Genomic DNA, 22,227 nt, shown 5'->3' on the forward strand with positions numbered 1-22,227 from the left:
CCCCCCCCCCCGAGTCGATGAAGGCTGCAGGGGAAAACAGGACAGTCCCCTGTGTCACAACCCATCCCCTGTGTCACAACCCTTCGCTGCCCGTCCAAAGCAAACAAGCGGCTCGGCCCCCTTTTCCCCATCGCTGCGCCGGTGGCCCCGCACCAAGTGTGACAGCCGGGGCTGTTTGCTGTGCCCCGGGCAAAGCCCCGGAACGCAAACGCTGGCACCGATGAGCCACGAACCCCGATGCCCGGTGGGCGAGATGCCCTGCTGCCCGGGCGGCGGAGGGAAGCGGGACCGGGCATGGCAGAGCCCGGGGGGGGGTGATGGCTGCCAGCGTGAGCGGTCCCCAGCCTGGCGTGTGACCTTTGCCAGCCACGGCGATGCCAGCCCCTGGGCTGCCCTCTCCCCTGTGCCCACCGCAGGGCTGGGGGACGGGGACGCTGCCGGAGGAGCCAGGCAGGTGGCCATGGCTGCGGTGGGCTCCCGAGGAGGAAGCTCTCTGCAGGACCCGGCGGGGAGCCTGGCCCCTCTCCTCTGCTCTTTACATTAAAAACTGAGCGAAACAGCAACACCTGCTTCCCCGCGCTGCAATTATCTGCACACTCGGGGAGGGACCAGCTGGGACACCCCGGGACGTGCCGATAAGCCCTAGGTTCACCGGGCACTCCTGGCTGGATGAGCCCCCAGCCCCTGCCCCGTGCTCGCGGCACGCCAGCCCGCCTCGGCACCGCGACTGAAACTATGACTAACGGAGTTATCAGATCTTCACGCTGCCTTGGGGCGGGGGCTCGGGAGGCAGGGGGTGCCCGCCGGCACACGCAGCGACACGCAACCCTGAGCTTAACCCCATCCTTCGGACCCCACCACCCTCCACTTACGTGCTCCGGCTCCGGGTCCGGCGGGCAGGGGAGCACGCCCGGAGCGCACAGCGGGCGAGCTGGGAAGGACGCGGGCGTTGGGGCACTTCTTCAAAGCCCCCCCGGGCACGGCAGCCCGCTGCCAAGCGCTGCGAGTGCTCCGCTCACACCCTCCCCACGCATTTTGCTTTCGCTCCCTCGCAGCAGCCGGAGACAGAGAAGAAAGCAAAGCCGGTTCCTTAAATCCTGGGGGCGAGAGGATTTCAGAGCCATGGGCGGCCGAGAGCGGCGAGCGAGGGAGCGGGTGCCGAGGCTGGAAACCAGGTCACAGGCGGGAGACTCCTGACCCCGATGCCAGAAGTTGGTGGGAACACATGGAACACATGCTCCGGCCCCAGAGCTCTCTTCTTCCCTCCGGCGGGGCCGGCGAGCGAACGGCGTCCTCCGCGCTCCTCCCGCCCGCTCGCCGGAGCCTTCCAGCCGGCTGCAGCCGCGCTCGTGCAGGCGGATGGAAGCGCCTCCGGTATTCTTCTCCCCTACCTCACCTCCTCGCTCAGCAGCTCGGGGCTACGGGGAGGCTGTGCAGTTTCAAGAGATGCCCGACGTTGCCAAGAAATAATAATAATTAAAAAAAAAAAAAAGAAAAAAAAGGCAGGAGAAAGGCGAAGGGGAGGGAGCAGCCGACCGCGCTGCAGCTCCGCTCCTGCCAGCCCGGGGACGGGGAGCCGGTGCCGTCGGTATGTGGCGGAGCAGCGAGCGAGCTCTAATCTGTTCCTCTGGCTGACCCAGGGCTCGTTGCATCTGAATGTGACCTCTAGACAGAGCATTAATAACGAACGTGGCGCTGACCCAAGCTGACAAGGGGTGCGGCCGCTTGGCACCCGCTCCCGCCCTCCCTCTCTCACTTTCTGTCTCCCTCGCTCTCCTCTGAATGTCAGCGGCAGGGGGAGGGATCCAGGAAAACAAAGCTTGGCTAATAGTTTCCTCTGCTCTCAACTGAATCAAAGGCGCTTTTCTTTGGGGAGGTGCGTGCCGGCGAGCCCAGCATCGCACCGGCGGGATGCCCGGGCACCCTGGCACACCTCAGCCTCGCGGCCACTGCCCCGGCGGAGGAGGGATGGGGAGAGATTTGGCATCGGTGTCACCACGGGCAGACCTGGGGCCTTTGCTCCGGTACCGGCAAGCGGAGGCTGGAAGGAAGAGGAGCCTGGAGAGCGCGGTAGCATGTACTCGGTGTTTCGGAGCAAGGAGGAGAAACCCAGGGGGGTGGGGGGCAGCCTGGGGGGTGAGAGCCATCCGCTCGCACCCCTCGGCTCTCCGCAGCTGCCGTATTTTACCGGAGCCGTTCCAAGGCTCCAGCACGGCCGCCCTGCTCCACCCAGGGCTCGGCAAGGGCGGAGGGAGCCCATAAAAGGGTCCCTTAATGGGAGCTCGTCTGGATTAGCAGGTCAAGGTTAAAGGCGAAAACCTAAGTGATCTCATCCCCCTACGCCCGACGGTACCTGGTGCGATCCTCCAGCCCCTCTCACACCCACGCACCGCCTCGGGAGCGGGGATGGAGGCAGTTCTGGCTAACGCCACAGCCACAATGGTCTGTAACCCCATCCCGGAGGAAGACGGGCACTGTGGAGTCAGCGACACCACCCAAGGCATCCCGAAAGCGCGGTCGGCATCGCTGAGCTGAGTTAGCGCATCGCTTCCCCCCGCCGATCTCGGGGCGGCTGGCAGCGCGTGGGAGAACCGAGGCACAAGGAAGGTGAGTAACTTCTCCAGGGCCGCGGAGCCAGTGGGTGGCAGATCTGGGCGAGCGCCGGGCTCCTGACACTGCACCAAGGGAAGCGGTGGGGACGGTGTGCGGGGGATGAACCCGTGTCCCTGCACGCGCCGGTGGGGACCGTCATGCAGGCAGCCGGCTCCCCGTGCTCTCATGGCAGCGGAGGGTGATGCTCTCCCTTCCTTGGGAAAGTGACACCAGAACCTGGCTGCCGAGCTCCTGATGGACTTCTCCTTCGGTGGCCGGACGCCAGAGCATCTCTGACCTGCCCCATGGCTCGAGAGAGCTTGCAGCGGAACTCCCCAGCGGCTTTCACACCCATCTTGTCATCTCTCCGGAGGGACGTACTGCCACCAAACGAGGTGTGGGTACAGAGTCGGGACCCCCAGCCATCTCAGCTCTAGTGCCACCTCCCCGCTCTACTGGCCTTGACTGGGGACCCTCAGCTCCCAGGTCTCCCCTTTGGAGGAGCTGGTCGTGGACCACTGCATCCATCTGCTACAAAAACATCGAGCCCTGACCCCTGACCACAGACTTGCCCGGCTGCCACCCTCCTGCCACAACCCTCATTTTGCACCGTGTCCCCATCCTTTGACCCTGGGACAGCACGGGAAGCCTCCCCCTGGGATGCCTGCTCCCTGAGAGGTGCCACCGCCTCTGGTCCAGCTGGGGACACTCAAGTCCCCAGGGCAGGGCAGCGAGTGCACATGGAGCAGCTGCTCCTGCTGAGCCCAGCTCTCTCCCTTCACCTGGTTAGGATATTATTCCTGCTCTCTTATTGTTGAAAAAATAACGTTCAAAATTAAAATGTAGGCTGTAAATTATAGTAATTACCCAGCAGTTCCCCCTGACAGGCCTTTTGTGTTCCATTCACCGACACTCACTAAGCAAATCCTCACAGTTTGCTCCTACACGCTTGAGAAACGTTCAGCCAAGGGAGGGAGAAAGCGCAGCTCCGGGGGCACGGTGGGGAGCGGCACCAGGGGCTCTATCCCTGGGGTAACACCTGGGCTGAAGAGCAGCAAAACCCCAGCCTGGGACAGGACTGCAGCTGACCACAGCCTCTGCCAGGGCAAGCGTGCCCTGGATGCAGTTTTGCCCTCATGGCACCCAATCTGCCCCATCCTGATAACTTCCACCACGTCACTTCATCTGAACGTCGTGGCAAAGACATGGCTTGCTCAGAATGGGCAGATGTCGGTGCTCTGCCCGCAGTGGTGGGCACCAGGGACGGGCAGGCTGGGCTCTCCTTGCTCTCAGCTGCCCTGGCACCCAACCCGAGCGGAGGGCATCCAGGTGGGGGGACCCCAAGGCACATCCCAGCCCAGAACCAGCAAGAGGGACAACACGCAGTGACTGGCAGGGGCTGCAAACCAGCTTCTCCAGCCCACGTTTGCTGCCATCAGCAGGGTTTTACAGCAGTAAATACCTCCGACCGGAGAGGGGACGGCTCCAGCACGAGCAGAGGGGAGAGGAAACGAGGAAAGTACGGAGCTGCCGGCTTCCAGCATCGCCCTCACGGCAGCCAACACCCCGTAAGAGCAACAGCCACCCTGCCAGGAAGAAGCAATGGAGGAAAATGCAAAGACCCACACCTCGCCCACACAGGACCTACCTCTCCCTGCCCTTCAGCCGCCGGCTTGTTAGAAATAACAGTGCAAACCCAAGTTAGGGCTGGGGAGTGCACACTCCTGCACGTCTTTACCCACTCACTCGGGCTCCAGAAAGACCCTGCCCAGCCAGCCAGCACGCCAAAAGGCTCCTAAGGCGATGGGAGATGGCTGGCTTCTGCCACGGGCTTTTCTGTCAGTGGGTTTAGCTGAAGGTTAATTTGAAGAAATCAATATTTTCTTCAAAATCACACTTTTTAGTTTTATGGACAGAATGGGACGGGGAAAAAAAAAATGGTTCTGGTCAGTCTTACTTTCTGAGTTTGTTGTTGGCAGAACTGAGAATCAGCCTCAAAAGAATACCTTCTGTATCCAGGGAAATACTTCACATCTACTAAAAATGAACTATTCAGGAGTCTGCATGGCTTATTTAACTGACATCAGCTTTTTACATGTGTGCCCAACTCTCCTCTGCCTCATCAGGCCGACTCCATCCCATGGCCTCTCCAGCTCCTTGGCCTGGGCAAAGGCACGAAGGGCCCAAGCTTGGCGCTGCCCCAAGGGCGAGGAGCAGAGAACCTTGGCAAGAGACGGGAGCACCTCAGGTGAGCAAGAAACTGCCATTTCCACGCCGCCTCTTTTCAAAGAGCAAACCCACTTGTGAAGTGCCAGGGGGAAAACCCAGCGCCGGGGCGAGAACAGATACCAGACTTTGAAGAGTAACCAAGGTCACGCCGAAACCTCACGGTTCATCAAGTTCAGCTCCAGCGCTATCGCGGCTGCCCTGCGATGCCAGGCGCTGGCGGCGAAACACGGTGGAGGGGCTGGGGGGGCAATAAACCCACCCGGCTGCTCCGAGTCGGTGCTCACCCGCTGCTCGCACGCTCCCCGCCAGCCTACCTTTAACTCCTGCCCGCGTGGGCTCCTGCCGGCGGGTCCCCCAAAGGCAGGAGCTGCCTAAACATTGCCTTTTAAGGAGCAGCCCCGTCCCGCTGCCGAAATCCTCCTTGCCCTGCCCGGCGGGTGCTGCCCACTCCCCGGCTCGGGAAGGGAAAGGGGGGGGAAATCCTCGAGCCACTCCGGTTAATCAAAACCTGCTGCTTTTAGGATCGGAGCCGTAGAGCAAGTAGGCAATATCAGAAAAACACGCTACCCCATAATTATACCAATCTCTGCACATTTTGACAGACTAGTGAATCAAAGTTTATTGCGTAATAAAAGTGTCATTAAGCAAGAACTTTCCTCTCGCTAGGTTTTCGTTCCCCTAGTTAACTTTAATAACATGATACTCCCCTTTATTGTCTCTCCCGGCAGACACAGTCCTGCCTTCTCCCGAAGGAAACTCTCCGTGCAGCTCCGCGCCGCCGCAGCAGAGCAGACGACTTTGGCGTCTCACTGTCCCAGGGCTGTTTTCTCTTACCTCCCTGGACAAAAGCGACACACGGGGTTTCACCCCATGCACACAAAAGCCAGGGATGGATGGCAAGGCCAGGCTGGTGGGTACCAGGAGCAGAAGTCACCATCCCCAGCTGCCCAAACACCCTGGGGTGTTAGGGCTGACTTTCTGTAGGGCTCACATAAAATCACAGAATCATCTAGGTTGGAAGGGACCTTCAAGATCATCTAGTCCAACCATCAACCTACCTCTCACAAAAACCATGTCCCCCAGCACCACGTCAACCTGTCTTTAGAACATCTCTCTTGTTTAACTCCCCAAACCTCAGACTGGTACCAGCACCTGGGAAGAGTGTGGCTGGAGCAGCCAAGTCCTTAAGGTGAGGAGGATGGTGCCCATATCTCTGAGCCCACCCTGAGCCGGGTGCCCACCACGTCCTCCGCCCCTGCCCAGCCATGCCCACAGCGGGCTCTGCCACCTCCTCCAACCTCTGAGGTTACCTCCGGGGTTTCAGAGTCACTGTGAGTTGGAAACCCCCACCACGCCGGTCCCTGGAAATGCCGAGCAGAGCCAATTCGAAGCATTAAAGCGGCTGCTTCCTGGCAAAGGGGAATTTGGCTTCTCTGTAGAAGTCTGGTGTTGCAATCTCAGTTTCCCAGGTTGTAACGGAGGGGAAAACATCAGCAATCGGGCTTTACACCAGCAAATCTCCCTGCCTCGTCCTGGCCCCTGGGCTGGAATAACGCTACGTGCTCCCACGCTTCATCCTTCCTCCACGCAGGCTTTGGCAGCCGGTTTTAAGACTCCTTAAGCGCACCTCCAGCATCCAGCATAAAGCAGCAAGAGGCACTTTCTAACAACCAGATGCAATCTCCAAAACAAAACAGCGCTCGGAAAAGATCCCTCCAACGACCCTTCCCTGCTCAGCACCTGCTCGCCCCATTACCTGGCCCCGGGCCAGTTTGCTTGATTAAAGTCTATCTATTAAGTTTTGCGTCTATAGAGAGCCCCGCTCGGCAACGCGCAGGATTGGCACTGGGCTGTCGAGAGGGTTGGAACAGCTTAAAGGCGAGTGAGCCAAACGCTTTGGGATATTCACAGGCAAAGTAATCCAAGTCCACAGCTCCCATCAGCACCTGGGCAGCCGGCGCTCCAGAACGTGTAATCACCATCCCGGCAGCAGGTGCATTTTCCAAGCAGAGCCGAACCCACTAACACGCCTGTTTGCGTCTGCCATCCCTGAACAGCACTCATTTCCATTTTAATTTCCCATTTACAATCCTCACCGGGCCAGGAGAGTCGGCAGCGACGCAAGCGGGATGCACGGGCTGGGGCCGTGAGCTCGACAGCCCATCAACAGGACGTGACTTTGGCAAAAAAAATATATATAATATTAAAGCAGCGAAAGAGCTGGCGCAGGAGCGGCACGAGGAGGGGAAGTGGCAAGAAGGGCTGTGCTACACTCAGCACTTTTTAAAAACGGTCTCAGCAAAGGCTCTGAATCAGTGCCAGGATGTAAAGTCACCCCACGCTGCCCGCAGCCCCAGCTCTCGCGAGCTCCCTGACACGTGGCTGTGGAGACTTGGGGCTCACCCTCCTCTCCCCGCATCCCCGAGCTGCCAACGCAGGCAGAGGCGCTCGGGTGGCTGGAACAGATCACACCGATAGGCACAAACCTCCAGAGAGTGGCACGAACCTCCGGAGAGTGGCACGAAGCTCCACCTCACACCACAGACACCAAAAACCGAGAAAAGCAACAGGCGAAACGCCTTCCCCACTTCCTGGAGCCCACTCCAGACACGTGTGGGCTCCGGCCACAGCCCAGACATCCCTGCTGTCAGCGCAGCTCCCGGGGCTGCAGAGTCTGAGCGTGCCCCCTGTGCCACCTCCTGCCTGCCCAAGTCCCCACCGAGGCTCACTGGGAACAAACCAGCAGTGGGACGGGCAGAATCCGGCCCCACAGCTCAAGGGCCACCACCCATCAGACACCATCCATCCCCCGTTGCTGGGTTAGCTCCAGCAGAGCCCACAGGAGAAAAGAAAAGGAGCAGCTCACCTTTTTTAGCCGTCTCCATCTCCTCTTCGGTCCAGCGAGAGCTTTCATTCATCTCCAGGGAAGCTGGGAGGGAGGAAGGAAAGGAGAGCAGTCAGCTGTGAGCAGGATCCAGCAAGCCCAGCGAGCTCAGAGGAGATTCCCCATCCCCAATCCCCATCTTGCACCCCGACACCTGGAGGCACAACAAGACGCCGTGCAGCACGAAGTGTTTCCGCAGGGAAGGCTGTGGTGGTGCAGGCTCTGAGGGCTTTTCCACACCACAGGAACCCACGGAGAGCATCCCCCTGGGATGTGCCTCGGTGTTGCAAAGCCTCTACTTTGGGACCGGAGGCGAAGCCAGACGGCTTGCAGGTGGCAGCAGATTTCCTGCCGCTTCGGTGCGACGCACCCCGGCCCACCACCACCACCAGGTACCTAAGATGGAGCCGATCTGGGCTGTGTGCTTTGGAGGTGGCAGACACAGGGTGGGACCGTCACCCTCAGTGGAGACGGAGAAAGAGCGTCACCTCGGTGGCAGCTTTGGCCGACCGCATCTGCTAAGGGAGTTGGCCGTCCTTGACCGCAGGCTCCCTCGGTGCCATCACCGGGCTCTCAGGCCTCTCAGAGCCACGTCCAGCAATGCTGGGGGCACCTAAGCTGTGCCCATCTCAGGGGGACGTGCAGCTCAGGCCAGAGAGGGGGGTCAGCACCTGTTACTCCCCTCTCCCCCCCACCCCAGGCGCGGTGCTGGGGACACCAAGGTCCTGCATAAAGCCCTCACTATGCAACAGTCCCGCTGGCAGCCTAGCACTAGAGCAAACCCTACAATAACAAACCAGGGTGTGAGTCAGAGGCAAAAAACAACTTGGTAAGGAAACAGATTTCCGGCTCAGGCTGCCAAGGGGTTATTACTCTAAACAACAGGCAAAGCATTATTTCAACAGTGATGAGAGATGTTTTGACAGTGTCCTTTTAAAATGGAAAACAGGCTGATAGGTTCAGGAGCAAGGATACGGGTGAGGAGAGAAGGAAGCATCTTCCAAGAAGCTCTGCAAGAAGCTGAGACCCTGCAGGAGGACAACGCAGGCTCCGATGCCCACGGCATCGGGCAGAGGAATCTCCTTCACAGGCAGCTGAGCACGACTGCAGGTGTCACCTCCTGGAAGTCAGCGCAGGTCACCGCCTCCCCCAGAAACGCCGTGTCCCCCCCCCCCAGGACGACAGCCAAGAGGGAGGGAAATCGATACCTCGCTGCTTCCCCCGGCTGCGGGCAGAGCCGGGGCCACCACACTCATTTACGTAAAAGCAAGTGTCCCCAACGTGCTGCGCCAGGCCCTTTGCTCAGCTTGAGGGTGACTGTTATTGTATGGTAAAGAAATGTCAAAGAAACGGCCCGTTTGGTTTGATTAATGGTATTTACTGAGGTTGCGCAGTTATGAAACAGATGCCCACGGGGAGCTCCGGCACGCTGCAGTTAAACCACAATACGGTTTTGTGTTGTTTTTTAATGTTCAATTGGTATTTAAAATGCAATAACTTTCTTAGCCAACCTAAATTAAAGCACTATTGGAGAGACATAAAGCGAAACCAATTGCTCAGATATGTCACTGGAATTGATCCATTCCTTTTTCCCAATTTAACACAGTCTAAAGTCTTTTCCCTGTATTTGCAGGGAAGTTTATCAAAGACTCTGAGATGCTGGGATAAAAAAAAATAATAAAATTCCATCTAAGTTGCTGGCGTTATCTGCTGCTTCTTTGCAGCATTGCTTAACAAGTTCGAGAGGGAGAGCAGGGCTCCGTGGTGCCGGGAACTATTTATATCACCTATATGAAAACAGAGCGCTCGCAATCAAGGCTTCAGCCAGTTGTCAGCAGAGGAACAGGGAGGCGAAACACCTCCGAGTGATTTATAGCACATGGAACAGAACGAGCAAGAAACTGCAGAGCAAGGAAACCAAGAGGAGTCACCCTGCTTTTATTTTTACTTGGCTTAGGCAGCGCAGTAATAATTTTATACTTGATAAAACAGAGGAAAATCAGGCAAATTCCTTGATGCATTGGCTTCTTCAAGTCAATACATGAGGAGTTTCCTAGGGTGACCACCACTGATGCTGTGGATGCAAGAGGCAGATGCACCCCATGGGGGCTGTGGATGCTGCTGTGAATTCCTGTCTAGTCCAAGACAGAAATGGCAGCATCGCACGGATCCACCGCTGGCAACTGTGGTCCCTGGGTGCCCCATCATGGGCAGCACGCTTTGCCTCATCCACCTTGCTCTGAAGCAGCTCCTGGCCTCTTCCTGCTGTGCTCAGCCACCCTGCAGCCTTGGAAAATACTGACCACCGCGCCTGGGCAGCTACTGACGGAGGAGATGAGCAGGGGCACTGGGGACCAGCACGGGAAATGCTGATTTTTGGTCAAAAGAAGTGCAACCTGGAGTGCACAGTGCAACTGCAGCTAAGGTGGAGGCTCCTGAGCAGCCATAACCCACTGCCTCCTCACCATGTCCTTCAGCTGCAGAGATGAGGAAGGGACTGGCCCGATTCCCAAAGCGAGGGGGGACACCGTCCCCAAAGGCTGCAGCTACTCAGGCTCCAGGTAAATTGGAGAAGAAGGAGGGCAGGAGAACTGTCAGAGACCCAGGTGAGCCCGGGAGGGCAGAGCAGGCTCCCGCACAGAGCTTGAGGATACTTGGAGCCAGAGCTGCCGCAGAGGGAAAAACACCTCCGGGTGCAGGAGGTGCACGAGCCCTGCACGAACCCAGCCAATGCGCTGCTAAAAACACTGGCTTCCCTTTTTGTCTTTTGCAACACTTTCCCTCTGAGGCCCTAAAACCCACCAACGCTCAGCCAGGACAACCCAGGCTGGCAAATACCTCTGGTTCATCCAGGCGAACCGCGCCGGGTAATTTGCGGGATAGAGAAACCTCACTGCTGACCTCCCGAAAAAGAGCCTTTAACCAAGGAAAAACCCTCTCCCTGTGAGCAGGGAGCAGAAGAGGGTGATGTCCCATCCCAGCAGAGCGGACACCCCAAAAGCAGCCCTGCCAGGGTCCCCGGGTCCCCCTCGGTACCCACCCAGCTCCGCGCTCTGCTGCGGGGCGGCCGCCTCCTCGTTGTTGGCTTCGTTGGCCATGGAGCGGGTGATGCGGCCCTTGCGCCGGCCCTGGCTGTTGGCGGTTTTGCGACCTTTGGAGGTGACTGTTTCTTTCTCATCGTTGTCTTCCCCGGACGTGTCGTCGTTCTTGTCCCTGGAAAAACAGGGAGGGAAGGAAAATTAAAAAAAAAAAAAAAGTTGTTGGGTTGGTCTGATTTTTAGGTCAAGCAATTATTTCTCTGCACGTGTTTGGGGATGGTTTTTTGGGTTTTTTTTGTTGGTCTTTCGGGTGATTTGCAGTGGGGTTTGCTTTCTGCAGCCGGCTGCAGCTCCACCACCGAGTGCACGCAGAGACCTGACGGAGACAGGTTTAATACCAGACCATTCAAATTCATCCCTGCCTCCTCCTCATTTATCTTCCTGAAAGGGACCTGCTGGTAAATGTCTTAGCAGCCTAGATATAATGAAGCCAGATGTTCTTTTAAACCAAGTATTAAGCCCATTACAGATAGCTAGCGGTCTGCGTGCCAACCTCTCCCCGCCACGGCTCTGATGCTCCCCGTTCAGCGCGAGGGAGGCAGGGCTGGCTCGAGCCCTTGCTCTGGGAGCGCTCACGTTGACATCAATAACGCTAAAGGTGAAGGGCCACGCTTGGCTGCGCCTGGATTGCTCCTCTGACTCCCGGAGGCTCTCGCAACAAAACAAGCTGGAGGATCAGAGGGGCTTTGCGGGCTGATTTGGTTTATAAAACAAACCAAAAGGAAGAAAGGTATCGGAATTGCTTTCCCAGCTTGGGAGCAGGAGGGAAGAGGAATAAAGAGAAGAGCAGGCTCTGCCCTTCCCTCCCTGAGGAGGAGGTGAGGTGGGCGCGCATGGTCCTGCACAGGGTTGGGCAGCTCTGGACCACACCGCATCCCACCACGGCATCCCAGTGCTGCATCCCACCACGGCATCCCCCCACCGCAGCCCCAGCCCAATGCCCAGCCCTGGCTGGAGAGGGAGGAGAGCAGGGCAGGGACTGCTGTTCCTTACTTTGTCAGTTCTTCTTTGTCGTTTTCTGTTTCCTGCTTGTCTTCTTCCTTCTCTCCCTCCTTCTCTTTTTCTTTCTCTTTTTCATCTTTCTCATCTTGGCTGCTCCGGGGCATTTGCTGCTGCTGCTGCAAAACACGGGACATAAAACAAAAACAAACCCTCAGCGCTGAGGCGGATACATCGCAGCACCTGGGCCAACCTAAACAAACGCCGCGGAACAATGCTGGGGGCGAGCGGCCAAGAGGAAGAAGCGCTGCAGGCAGAGGGTACGGGCAGGACGCTTATGGAGGCCACGGGGGGCGAGAGCTTTCCGGGGAGATCAGAGGTAATTCGGGATCAGGCAGGGCAGCACTGCAGGCACCCGAAACAGGGGGGAAGCAGGGAGCTGAGAGCAACCCCCTGTTCCCTGCAGGTGATGGCTCAGTGACATCAAGATCTGCGGCCAGTAGGATGCATTCTGCTGGAGCACGAAGGAGAGAGGGGCACCAGAGATGCCCTGAGGCTCTGCGATATCACAGAATCACAGAATCATCTAGGCTGGAAGAGACCCTCGGGATCATCAAGTCCAACCATCTACCCTACTCTAAAGTTCTCCCCTACACCATATCCCCCAAGACCACATCTAAAATCATCTAATATAATCTAATATCTAATATCAACGTTGTGATCTTTTTCCCCGAGCATCTGACGTGGCCCACAGGGAAAGTTTATGGCCCTGTACCACTGAGAAGGGAAGCTGCCCAGCTCCCTGCCCTCTCCGAACTGCCTGGCACCCTCGGTGGAGGCCGTGCCGCCAACTGCCCCCACGCTGCCGCTGTCACCGCGACCCAAGGCGCCGCGGTACCCGAGGGAGGGACACGGTGATTATAATAGTTCTGGATTTTGTTTCAACAGCTGCAGGAAGGAGGATGCTGGGGAGGCCTGGTTCCCCTGACCTCCCTTCCCTCTGGCAACCGGCAAAGAGAGGCATTGCACAGAGACGTAGAAATTAGAGACGGAAATGATTTATTAAACCATTCTGCTTCTGGCTAATACAAGGCTGCTCGCTCCAGGAAACCCACCCGGGCTCACCCGGCCCCTGCCCAAGCAGCAGGGCTTCCACCACCCCTTGGGACAGGTTTCAGTGATACAACGGCAGGGGAAAATTGCCTTAAAGTGGGTTTATCAACAGCAAGCGTGATCCCAAGTGGCCTGGTCTGGCCTCCACGCAGCCATTCAGCCAGTGCAGATGAGGTGTGCCCAGATCTCTTGAACCAGGGGGACTGGCCTGACCAGACCCGATCCAGGCGCTAAAACCAGTGTGGAGATGCAAAAACAGGATTCGCAGCAGTTTAACAGAAAAGCTTCTGAATCTTTCAGGTTCTGGTCTAACACAAGCCTTTAAAACCCAGGCACTGCTATCACCCAAACCCCGGGGACTTTCCATTCCTCCTTCTGCCGGGGGGAGGTGGCTGTGCCACCAGGACCCTCCTCGGCAGCACACGCCTGGCAGGCTCTGCTGGTCCCACTGGCACACGTGTTGAAGACACCTGTACCACATCAGCTCACACCCCCGGGAACGGCTCCGTGGGATGTGAGGTGTGGGGGGATCCAAAGGAGGAGGAGCTGGGGAAGGGTTGGGATGAGCACTTGGCTGCTTAAGACTTTTCTGGTGCCCATAAATCTCTAATGCCTGGGGACCGGGCTACCTCCTGCAGCAACCGGCCAAGCAACAGTGCCAGGCCCTGCCCCACCAGCCCCCAAACCTGGGGAGAAACAAAGGGCATCTGTCACACGCGTTTCCCCATTGCTGCCCTGAACTCTCTGACTCCCCGTGAGTCACGGCTTGGTGAACCCCGAGCGTGGGTTCAGCCCAGACAAATACCCACGGGGCCGGGGCTGTGACCTCTGATGGCCGGGCCGGGCACGCAGGGCTCTGGGCAGGCTCTGACCCAGCCCTGGCCATCACCACCCACCTGCTTCGGCAAGGGAGGGGAGCCCAGAGAAGTTCTGCAGTATTTCTCCCACCCTGTCGTGAATGTTTTCTTTTGAGAGATGGAGGGAAACCCCGCATCCTGGAGAACCTCAACTCCTGGGGCACAAATCCAGCTCTCCTCCAGCCATAAACCCAGCTGTGACTGCACAAGTCCCTGTGCCAACATCAGGCTCCTAATGGAAGCTTCAGCATTGTCCCATCTTGTCTCCATGCTCATTCAAACCAAGGGACTGTCACCCCGAGCACCCATCACAGCTCTTCCCCAGAGGAACAGGCTGGGATGGTGGTGATGCTGGTGAGTTCCCTGTGCCAGCCTGCAAAAGCAGGGGTGGAAAGGCAGGGAGAGGTCGAGCGGGCACAGCGGTTGACACTGCAATGCAAGCGCTTGCCCAGAGACGCATCCACCAAGCTCTGGCATGGCAAGGACAAGCAAACCCCACTGGCCCAGCTTCACGTGGCCACTACACATCCCTCTCCTCTGGGTTTCCTCCCACAGAAGTTTTAAGCCCGGCCTGGTGGGATATGAAATTAGGGCTTCTCCCACCGCAGAGCAGCATCCCGATCCAAGGATGCCCTCTAGTGATTGCCCTGCTCCGGCCACGGCAGGGTGCCCGATGCCAGGAGGGAGAGCTGGGTGGGCAGAGCACCCTGCACAGGGGGGTGGGATGGGATAGTTCTCACCTACCAGCCCTCTCCTGCTGGGCTGAATGTGTAAATTGGGCAGCATCGACACCAAGAGGCCACGGCAGGGAAAACTGTCACCTGCTCCACAAGTGGCTGTATCGACGTCTTCATCTGAAGAAAGCTCCTGGCAAAATGCTGCTTTGAACCTTGGCAAGCAGGCAGTGATGGCTCATCTCCTGTGCTGGGGCTTGGCTGCACAGTGGGGCACCTCTTAAACACCCCGGGAAGGACCAACAGGGACAGCCGTGCTCACAAATGCCACCTAACATCCCACCCAGGAGGTATGGGCTGGTCTGGAGACCATGGGGCTGGCTGAAGGACCCAGACCTCGGGTGGGGGAGTGGGTACCTCAGGGTCCCAAGTGAAGCCAGGTGAGAGCAACAACTGGCACACGGGCAAAGGAGATGGGACAACCCCCTGGGGACCAACCACAGCAGCCACCTCGGCCATGCTACGTGCTCTACCCCAAACCTCAGATGGGCATCAGAGCCAGCCCATGGCACAGGGAAGCGCTGGGAAGTCACAGCCGGGAACCCGCGAGCCGCCGGTCCCCCCCTCCCGGCACACGGCTGCCCCCGCGGTGCACGGGGAGGCTATTCTTAGTGCTGGACACCGACCAGCTCTGGATGATTCAAGGGACGGGACGCCATCCCAAAGCGTGACAGGCCAGGAAATGCTTCCCCAATTATCAGCCGATGTTTCCCCTCTGATTCACACTGCCCTGGTTAGAGGTGGACCAGCAGGTGGGTCAGCTCTTGGAGGACACGCCAAAGGCCAGCACCAAAACTACTCCTGGCAAGCTTGAACCTCTCTCCACCTACATCCCTGACCCCCCCAGGGATGAGGCACCCCACCTCCAGGAGGAAAAGCAGGTACGTGCTCCCCTCCTTGCACAAGAAGGGGAAGGGATGTGCCCGGGGCCAGGGAAGATGCCTGTGGCAGAGGGCAGGGCTGTCCCTCCCGTCCATCCCTCCCAGGTCCGACGCTCTAACCACCGGACCGCCCTTCCTCCTCAGCATCGCTGCTGCTTGTTTGTGCTGCCGACACATCCTGTTTATTTAAAAAGGCCCCGGGACAAAAACGCACACGTGAGCGAGCGGCCGATCCTTCTCTGAGTTCACAGGGACCGGACGGCCTCCTTCCCCGCGCTCCGGCGTGAGCCGCTCCGTAATTACAAACATCTGCTCACCTCTGCCCCAATTTCCCACTGGCCCCGGAACAGCTGGAGAGGAGCAGAGGGCTGCCAGCCCTCCCGGGAACACTGTGGGTGCTGCTGGCTACCCCCTTGCCGGGGCCCACGGGCTGGCACGCATGTTGGCCCCGGTGCCCGGCTCCCCTCCGGAGCGACACAGCTCGCCCAGCTCCATTGGGCTGGGACAACACCGGGATTTCAGACGCCGCCAAGCTCCAGTTCCAAGCGGACTTATGGGGGACACCAGCTTCCAGGTAGGTCCCGAACGCTGAAACACCGGCCCTGCTGAGAACCGACCAACTTGCTGCATGTCCCGGCAGCGGGTCTGGCTGGGAGAAAGCCCCGGCGAGGAAGAGGTGCAGCTCCTCCCACTCTGTTTACTTCCTCCGCCGAGGCTCTGCCTGCTTCTGGAAGCAGGAGGAGAGGGCAGGAGGAGGTGGGGGAAGCAGTTCCCCACTTTCGCCCTCCCCAGCCCCGCCGGAGACGCCTGCCGCTTTGGCACGGAGATGGTGAAACCAGCCAGAAACCCCTTCCCGGCCAGCCGCGTGTCCCCCTGCCTCTGAAGCAGCCTGCTCATAGGCTCCCCGTGAGCTCCCAACCTCTCATCTCTCCCCAGATGGCTCATCTCCCCCCAAATCACTCACCTCCCCGCTCCCCGGCTCCCGCGAGCGGCCGGTCCCCGACAGCCCCATCGCCGGCTCCCGGCCCCTGCTCACCGCCCAGCCATCCGGGCGCGCTGCGCCTTACATTCTCCGGCTCTGAAGGCTTCCTGACGATTTGCATAGTTAAGCCGTAAACTAACCACAACATTCCTCTTATGATTTTGCAATCTGCTGGAATAACGCGGTCGCTCTAAGTCGAGTCGATGAATCATCATCTATAAACCACAGCTCTCGTCACCGGGGCTCGCAGCGCTGGCTGCAGCCGGCGTGATTAATCCGCCAGGATGCCAAGCTTAACCTACGGCGCAGGGCTATTTATTTTCCAAACTTACAAATCTCCGGAAAACGCCTGCTCCTGCCTTCCCCATCCCCTCCGAGGTGAGATGTGCTGGGCTGTGGCAGGGGACCGTGCCAGAGCCCCACGCAGAAGCCTCCCTCGCTGCCCGCAAGGCATCTCGGCTGGACCACGCACCTTGCAGCCGAGGCATCCGTGCCCTGTCCCAGTCCCTGCTCCACAGCACCCTCAAAATATGCACCAAAACACCACTGCTGCCAGCACGGCCCAGCTCCCCAGCCCTGGTCTTGCTGGGGACAGACATGGCCACCATTTCACAGTACCTCTGCCTATGATGTTTAGCTGAGCTCACACCTGGGAGACCCACTCCTGCCCCAGGACCACCAGCTCCTGCCATCCTCGGCCACCCCTCTTGCTGGTGGGCATGCTGGTGGGGAACCGGCTCTGGTCACAGTGATGGCACTGTGCTAGAGCCCGTCCCCAAGCCCAAGTGCTGGCTGGGGGTGACATCTCCTCTCTCTCACGGCAGGTTTGGAGAGCGGATTGGCTGTGCCGGGGATGCCATTTGGCTGCCAGCAGGTGCATCATCTCTGCTGCTGTCATTACGGTGCCCAGGGCTCTTACAGAAGATGAACGCACCACAGAAACCACCGACTCCTGCTTGGTCCTTACATCATGAGGGAGCAGAACACGACCATCTACAGCCTTGTGCAGAGGGAGCTGCACGTGCCAGGCTGAGCTGCGAGGCACCTCATTTCAGAGGTGCACATCCCCAGGCAGGGAGCTCCAGGGTTTTTGCTTGAAGGCAGCTCTGCAGCCTTTGCCACAGGCTCACTGCAGCAGCGCAGTGACATGTGCCAACCCTCTCCCCACCGTGTCGCGCCCAACCCTGACTCAACAGGGACTGTGGTGGGACCTGCACCCCACTGGTGTGAGCCCTATCCCTTCCAGCAGCCGGGAGCACCACCTCAGCCCCGCCGCCTCTCCCGCGCGCGGGGCGCTGGCTCCTCACTTCTCCTGCGGGTGACTTCAGACCAACGGCATTTATGATGTTCTCCAGGGGCACTCGGCTGCAGAGCAGGCTCGGGCCGAGGTCACTGCACGCAATCAGGGAGTTGCAAATTAAAACCAGCTCAAGATAAGCCGAAGACAAAAGGCCTGCGCTATGCTGGCCAGGAACGCCTGGGGTTTGCTTTGCTGCTTCTCCAGGAGCCCCAGCACGCCTGCGATGGCCATGTGAGTACGTAGGTGCCTGCTGGCATCACCATGAATGTCCTATGGGGTCTGGTACAGACACCACGGGGCAGGACACACTGTGCTCTTTGCAGCACAGCCAATGGGACTCAGCACTCAGCTCCCACCCCTCTCCCCGGGACAATGCCCAGAGCATCTCTGCCAGGAGAAGGGCTGGCACCACACAGCTATGGCTGTAGAATGTCCCCTCTCCTCCACCACCCGCATCCATCCTTCCACCTGCTTTCCAGGTCTCCCTCCGGCAGGTCACACCAACAAGAAGCAGAGCAGGAACCCCTCACCAAGCACCCAGCACCAGCCTCCTCTTTTTTTAGCCATCACGCTGCCCAGGTGCCCGAGGTCTCCCCTGGAGCATCCCTGCCCGTTTGCCAACACCACAGCAGAGGTCGAGTCACCCGCTGCAGAGATCTGACGCCGCACGGCCACTGCACGCAGTGCTCCCCACATCTCCCTACCCGTCCTCCAGCGCAGGCTGGATCGGGAACGCAGGGAGGATGGCTTAGAAACACATGTATGTATCATGTAACCGACTCCCGGGGCCTCTGATCCGAGGGTCTGGAACGCCTCAGCCCTCGCTGCCACCCACCGCCACACAGCCTGGCTTCTCACGACCGCGCGCGGCACCCTCCGCTCATGGGAGAAACCACAAAGCAAAACAAGCCGCTGCCAAAACAACAAGGAGAGGAAGAGGAATGTCTGCCGGCGACTTGGCTTTGATGCCTTGCATCCCGGGGCTGGGTTTGATGCTGTTGGCTGCGGAAGCAAGTTGAAAAATCAAAGGGACGGGCTTGGATTCGATAAGGAGAACGGCAGCGAGCACTGGGCTCGCTTGGTTCTGTTCCGACCATGATGGCCCAGAGCTTCTTCACCAGTAAACAGCACGCTCTGCGGGACAGCCATCATCACATGGCAGAGATGGAAAATGCCAGGGCTGTGCCCGGCGTCCCGGGAAGCACTGAGCAGACCCTGCACACATGGCTCAAGAGGACCACAGGCCACAGAACACATCCAGTGCCAGCACCAAAGCACCAGCAGCCACAGCTGAGCTTGGAAAGCCCTATGCCATCACCCAGGATGCCGGTCCTGGGGGTGAGCAGCACACTGGGGACAAGGAGAGGGACTGGCTGTGGGACTGTAGGGACACCAGACACTTCAATGTCACTTGCCAAACCACAGCACGACTGTGTCTGGTGCATGCACCCGAGCATGGGCTCATCTCAGGTGGCACAGGAGCTTTTTGGGCATGGGAGCCTTTTGGGCACGGGCCCTTGTGCAGCTCAGCCCAGGATGGAGGGTGTTGAAACCTTCCCACCGTTCACTCCATGATCTCGGTGAAGCACAGAAGCCATTTTTACAAGACCCTGCTTTCTCAGATCCCTCCTTAAATCACCGAGGGCTTTTCCATAAGAGGAAATGTTTCTTTTCTGGGTCGCCGCTGAGTTTTTTAAAAAGTGATTTGATTGCTCGTGAAGGGAAAATGACCCGAGGGGAAGAGAGCAAAACATTTGGAAGCGATGGAGATGAGCCCTCGCTCTGTCCCAGGCGGGGAACACGTGTTTTCTCTTCCCTGCGGTTTGCTTTACCCCGCTCCCTGCTGCCTGCAGCACCCCCAGCTGCGTGCCAAGCCCCCTCTGAGCCCTACCAGGGGAGGAAGGTGCCGGGTCGGCGGTTTGTGGGACGCAGAGCAGCATCCCTGCATGCTGCAGAGGCACCGGGGGCAAAACAAGCCCCGTATGCTCATGGAAGCAGCTTTCTCTGGGATTTTCAGCTGAGCCTGCTTTAGAAAGCAACTTAGCGATGATGCAACCTGCTTCCCGTTGGTGCCCAGTCAATTCCAGATCACAACAACAGATAAAAGGACTCATCCCAAAAATCCAACCACTTCTATCACTCCCTGTGCTGCCAGGAGAACACTGCAGGATCCCAAATACCCGACCTGAGGAATACTCACGTGGGCACAGGTGTGGTGGAGTGCTCGCCGGGAGGACGCATCGACCTGCTGCTGGAGAAACACGAGTCCGAACTCGGGGGCCAACCCGAATCGGGGGGGTTCACGTCACTTTAAAGTGACTATTTTATTATCTCTAACTGCAGAGGCGATCAAGCTGCATGGAAGAGTCCAGCTGTGGTGGCCAAAGGGTCCATCAGCAAGTGGTCCATCAACAGCCCGTGCCGGTGTTACCCCGGAGGGAAGTGGCCGCGTGTCCCTGCCTGACCGTGCCTGTCCTCGCTCTGAGCCCACAGGTCTCCCTGCTGTCCCCGTCCTGCCGCAGCCCACGAGGCCGTGCTGGGACCTGGGGACCGAGCAGCCATCCTCCTGCGGCAACGCATCCTTCGAGTCTTTTCCCAAATATGGCCACATCGTTCTCGTTTAATCACCCCCAAAATTGCAGCTGGGATTTCAGGAATGCGAGTTTCCATTGTGTTTGCCCGATTATGCTGCCTGGAGAGGTGGCAGGGATGCGGGAATGCTGCAACTTGCTTGCAAGGGGGGAATGGGCATGATGCACCTTATGGGGCACACCTGGGGGACAGGGATTGGGGGCGACAGAGCCCAGACTGAAAGAGCAGACACCAGTGGAGATTACGGGATCAACATCAGCTCACAAATCGCCGTGTCTCACATCTCCTCAGCACAGACACCCCAGTGCTCAACCTCACCCATGACAGGGCATTGATGGCCCCTGGGTGACAGCCCTTTACCAGCCCCAACCTCATGGTCAGTACCTGGCAATCTCAGCACTCTGGAGGGGGCAGGTGGACCTTCCCATCTGGAGGCGAACGTGGGCCCTGGCAGAGAGCATTCAGCAAAGCCCAAGGACAGGCTGCAGACCCCAAGCCCTTGCCCGTGAGCCCCCCAGCACCGCTGTCAGCCTGCCCTGTGAGCCTGGGTGCACCAGAGCCACACTGAGGTGTAGGAAATGCACAAGAAACAGGTATTTTCCCAGAAACAGCCACCTGGCCTAATGGAAACCAACGTCTTTGCAAGTCACGTACTGCCCGCCACCGAGCAGGACCTGCTGTCTTCAAACATGCTCCAGCGCAACCCTCCGCCCTCGCTGTAAGCCTGCTGCTTTCCACAAGGATGCCTTTGGAGCCCATTTCAGGATTCTGGGGATTAGCTGGTTTTGTCTGGATTTTTTTTGGCTAGGAGGAGATGTGGGTTTAAAGAGCGAGAGCCTGTGCCGAGCAGCACACACACGAGCGCCCAAGGAATAAATGCTCTGTGAGATGTTTCTCCCCGTGAGGCCGCACTCAGACAAGACCAGGACCAGGTTTGACTTCTTCTCATGGGTCCTGCACCCCCAACCTGGCCAGGCAGGTTTCCCCAGCCACCAGCAGTGCTGTCACACCGCAGACCTGTCCACAAAACGAGCCAAATTCAATCCCTTTTGTGTCCCAGCAGTGAGCTGACCCGGCCCAGCTGGTGGGATGGGGCACAATTGAGGGATAGGACAACAAGCAGGGCCACCTCACAGCAACGTTCCCATCCCATCAGCAGAAGGTGAACCCACGACCCCAGCACTGGCACCACAGGTGTTGTTTCCAACCACGCAAACTGCTCCATCACAGACCACTTTGCAGCCACAACCATTCCCCCCTGCCTGCTCCGCTGATAATCTCAGTGCTGTTTAAAATACAGCGCTCAAGTAGAGTAATTATTATTGCACGCAGAGTAATTTATCGGTATTTGTGGCAGCAAAGTTTACTGACCACATCCAGGGCTGTTTCTGTACGATGAGCAGGAATTTACGACAAGTATCTCCCCACGTCTGAAAGAGAAGTTGTCAAACCCTTTGTCGCTAATGAGGAGCCACTCCCTGGATTGATGAAAATCGAATGCTTCCCAGAAATAATTGCCATTCATCTTGTTAGCTGTTGTGGTTAATGAAGTGGGGGCAACATGGACAATCTGTGGTGTAAGAGGCAGTTTGCAGAGCTCCCGACCTGATCCTCACAGAGGAAGGAGAGGGGATGGCAGGGCAAGGCTGGACCGTGGTGGGACAGGGAACATGGAGACACGGTGCCCGTCTGGCACCCCCACAGCTCCCGCCAGTCCCGCCGGCTGGGGTGATGCTTCCGTGAAAAAAAGTAAATGGGTTGTTTATAAAAATCTGGGCTGGGGCTGTTTATCCGCGTCGGCGAGGGGAATGGTTTGTGTTTGGGGAGGGCGGGACAGCCGGCGGGACGGATAATTCGATTTGGGTTTTGGCAGGGGTTAGGGAAGAGGGTGGGCCTGGGAAAGGCCGTCAGCCCTGGCAGGGGACCACGCCGGCTGCCCGGGCAGGTCACACACAGCCCCCGCCCCGCCGGCACGGCCCCGGCACCGCTCCCCGGCAGAGGAAAGGGGGGGGGGGGGGGCCGGGGC

The 22,227-nt window shown here is 58.6% G+C and overlaps 1 protein-coding gene across 8 annotated transcripts in view; it reads right to left on the reverse strand.

Moving 5' to 3' along the window:
- Positions 1-22,227, reverse strand: part of NCOR2 (nuclear receptor corepressor 2) — a 202,309-nt gene that overhangs the window by 72,502 nt on the left and 107,580 nt on the right. For 7 of the 8 annotated variants that reach the window (XM_014963218.1, XM_014963250.1, XM_014963209.1 and 4 more), the window contains exons 14-16: positions 11,797-11,921; positions 10,746-10,918; positions 7,688-7,750 (exon numbers count right to left, since the gene is read on the reverse strand). In XM_014963218.1, the coding sequence (XP_014818704.1) occupies positions 7,688-7,750; positions 10,746-10,918; positions 11,797-11,921 (361 nt within the window). The remainder of the gene's footprint in view (positions 1-7,687; positions 7,751-10,745; positions 10,919-11,796; positions 11,922-22,227) is intronic. The other variant, XM_014963243.1, reaches the window with a different exon arrangement.

This window comes from Calidris pugnax, unplaced genomic scaffold, assembly GCF_001431845.1.
Source record: "Calidris pugnax isolate Ruff unplaced genomic scaffold, ASM143184v1 scaffold32, whole genome shotgun sequence".
NCBI classification, from domain to species: Eukaryota; Metazoa; Chordata; class Aves; order Charadriiformes; family Scolopacidae; genus Calidris; species Calidris pugnax.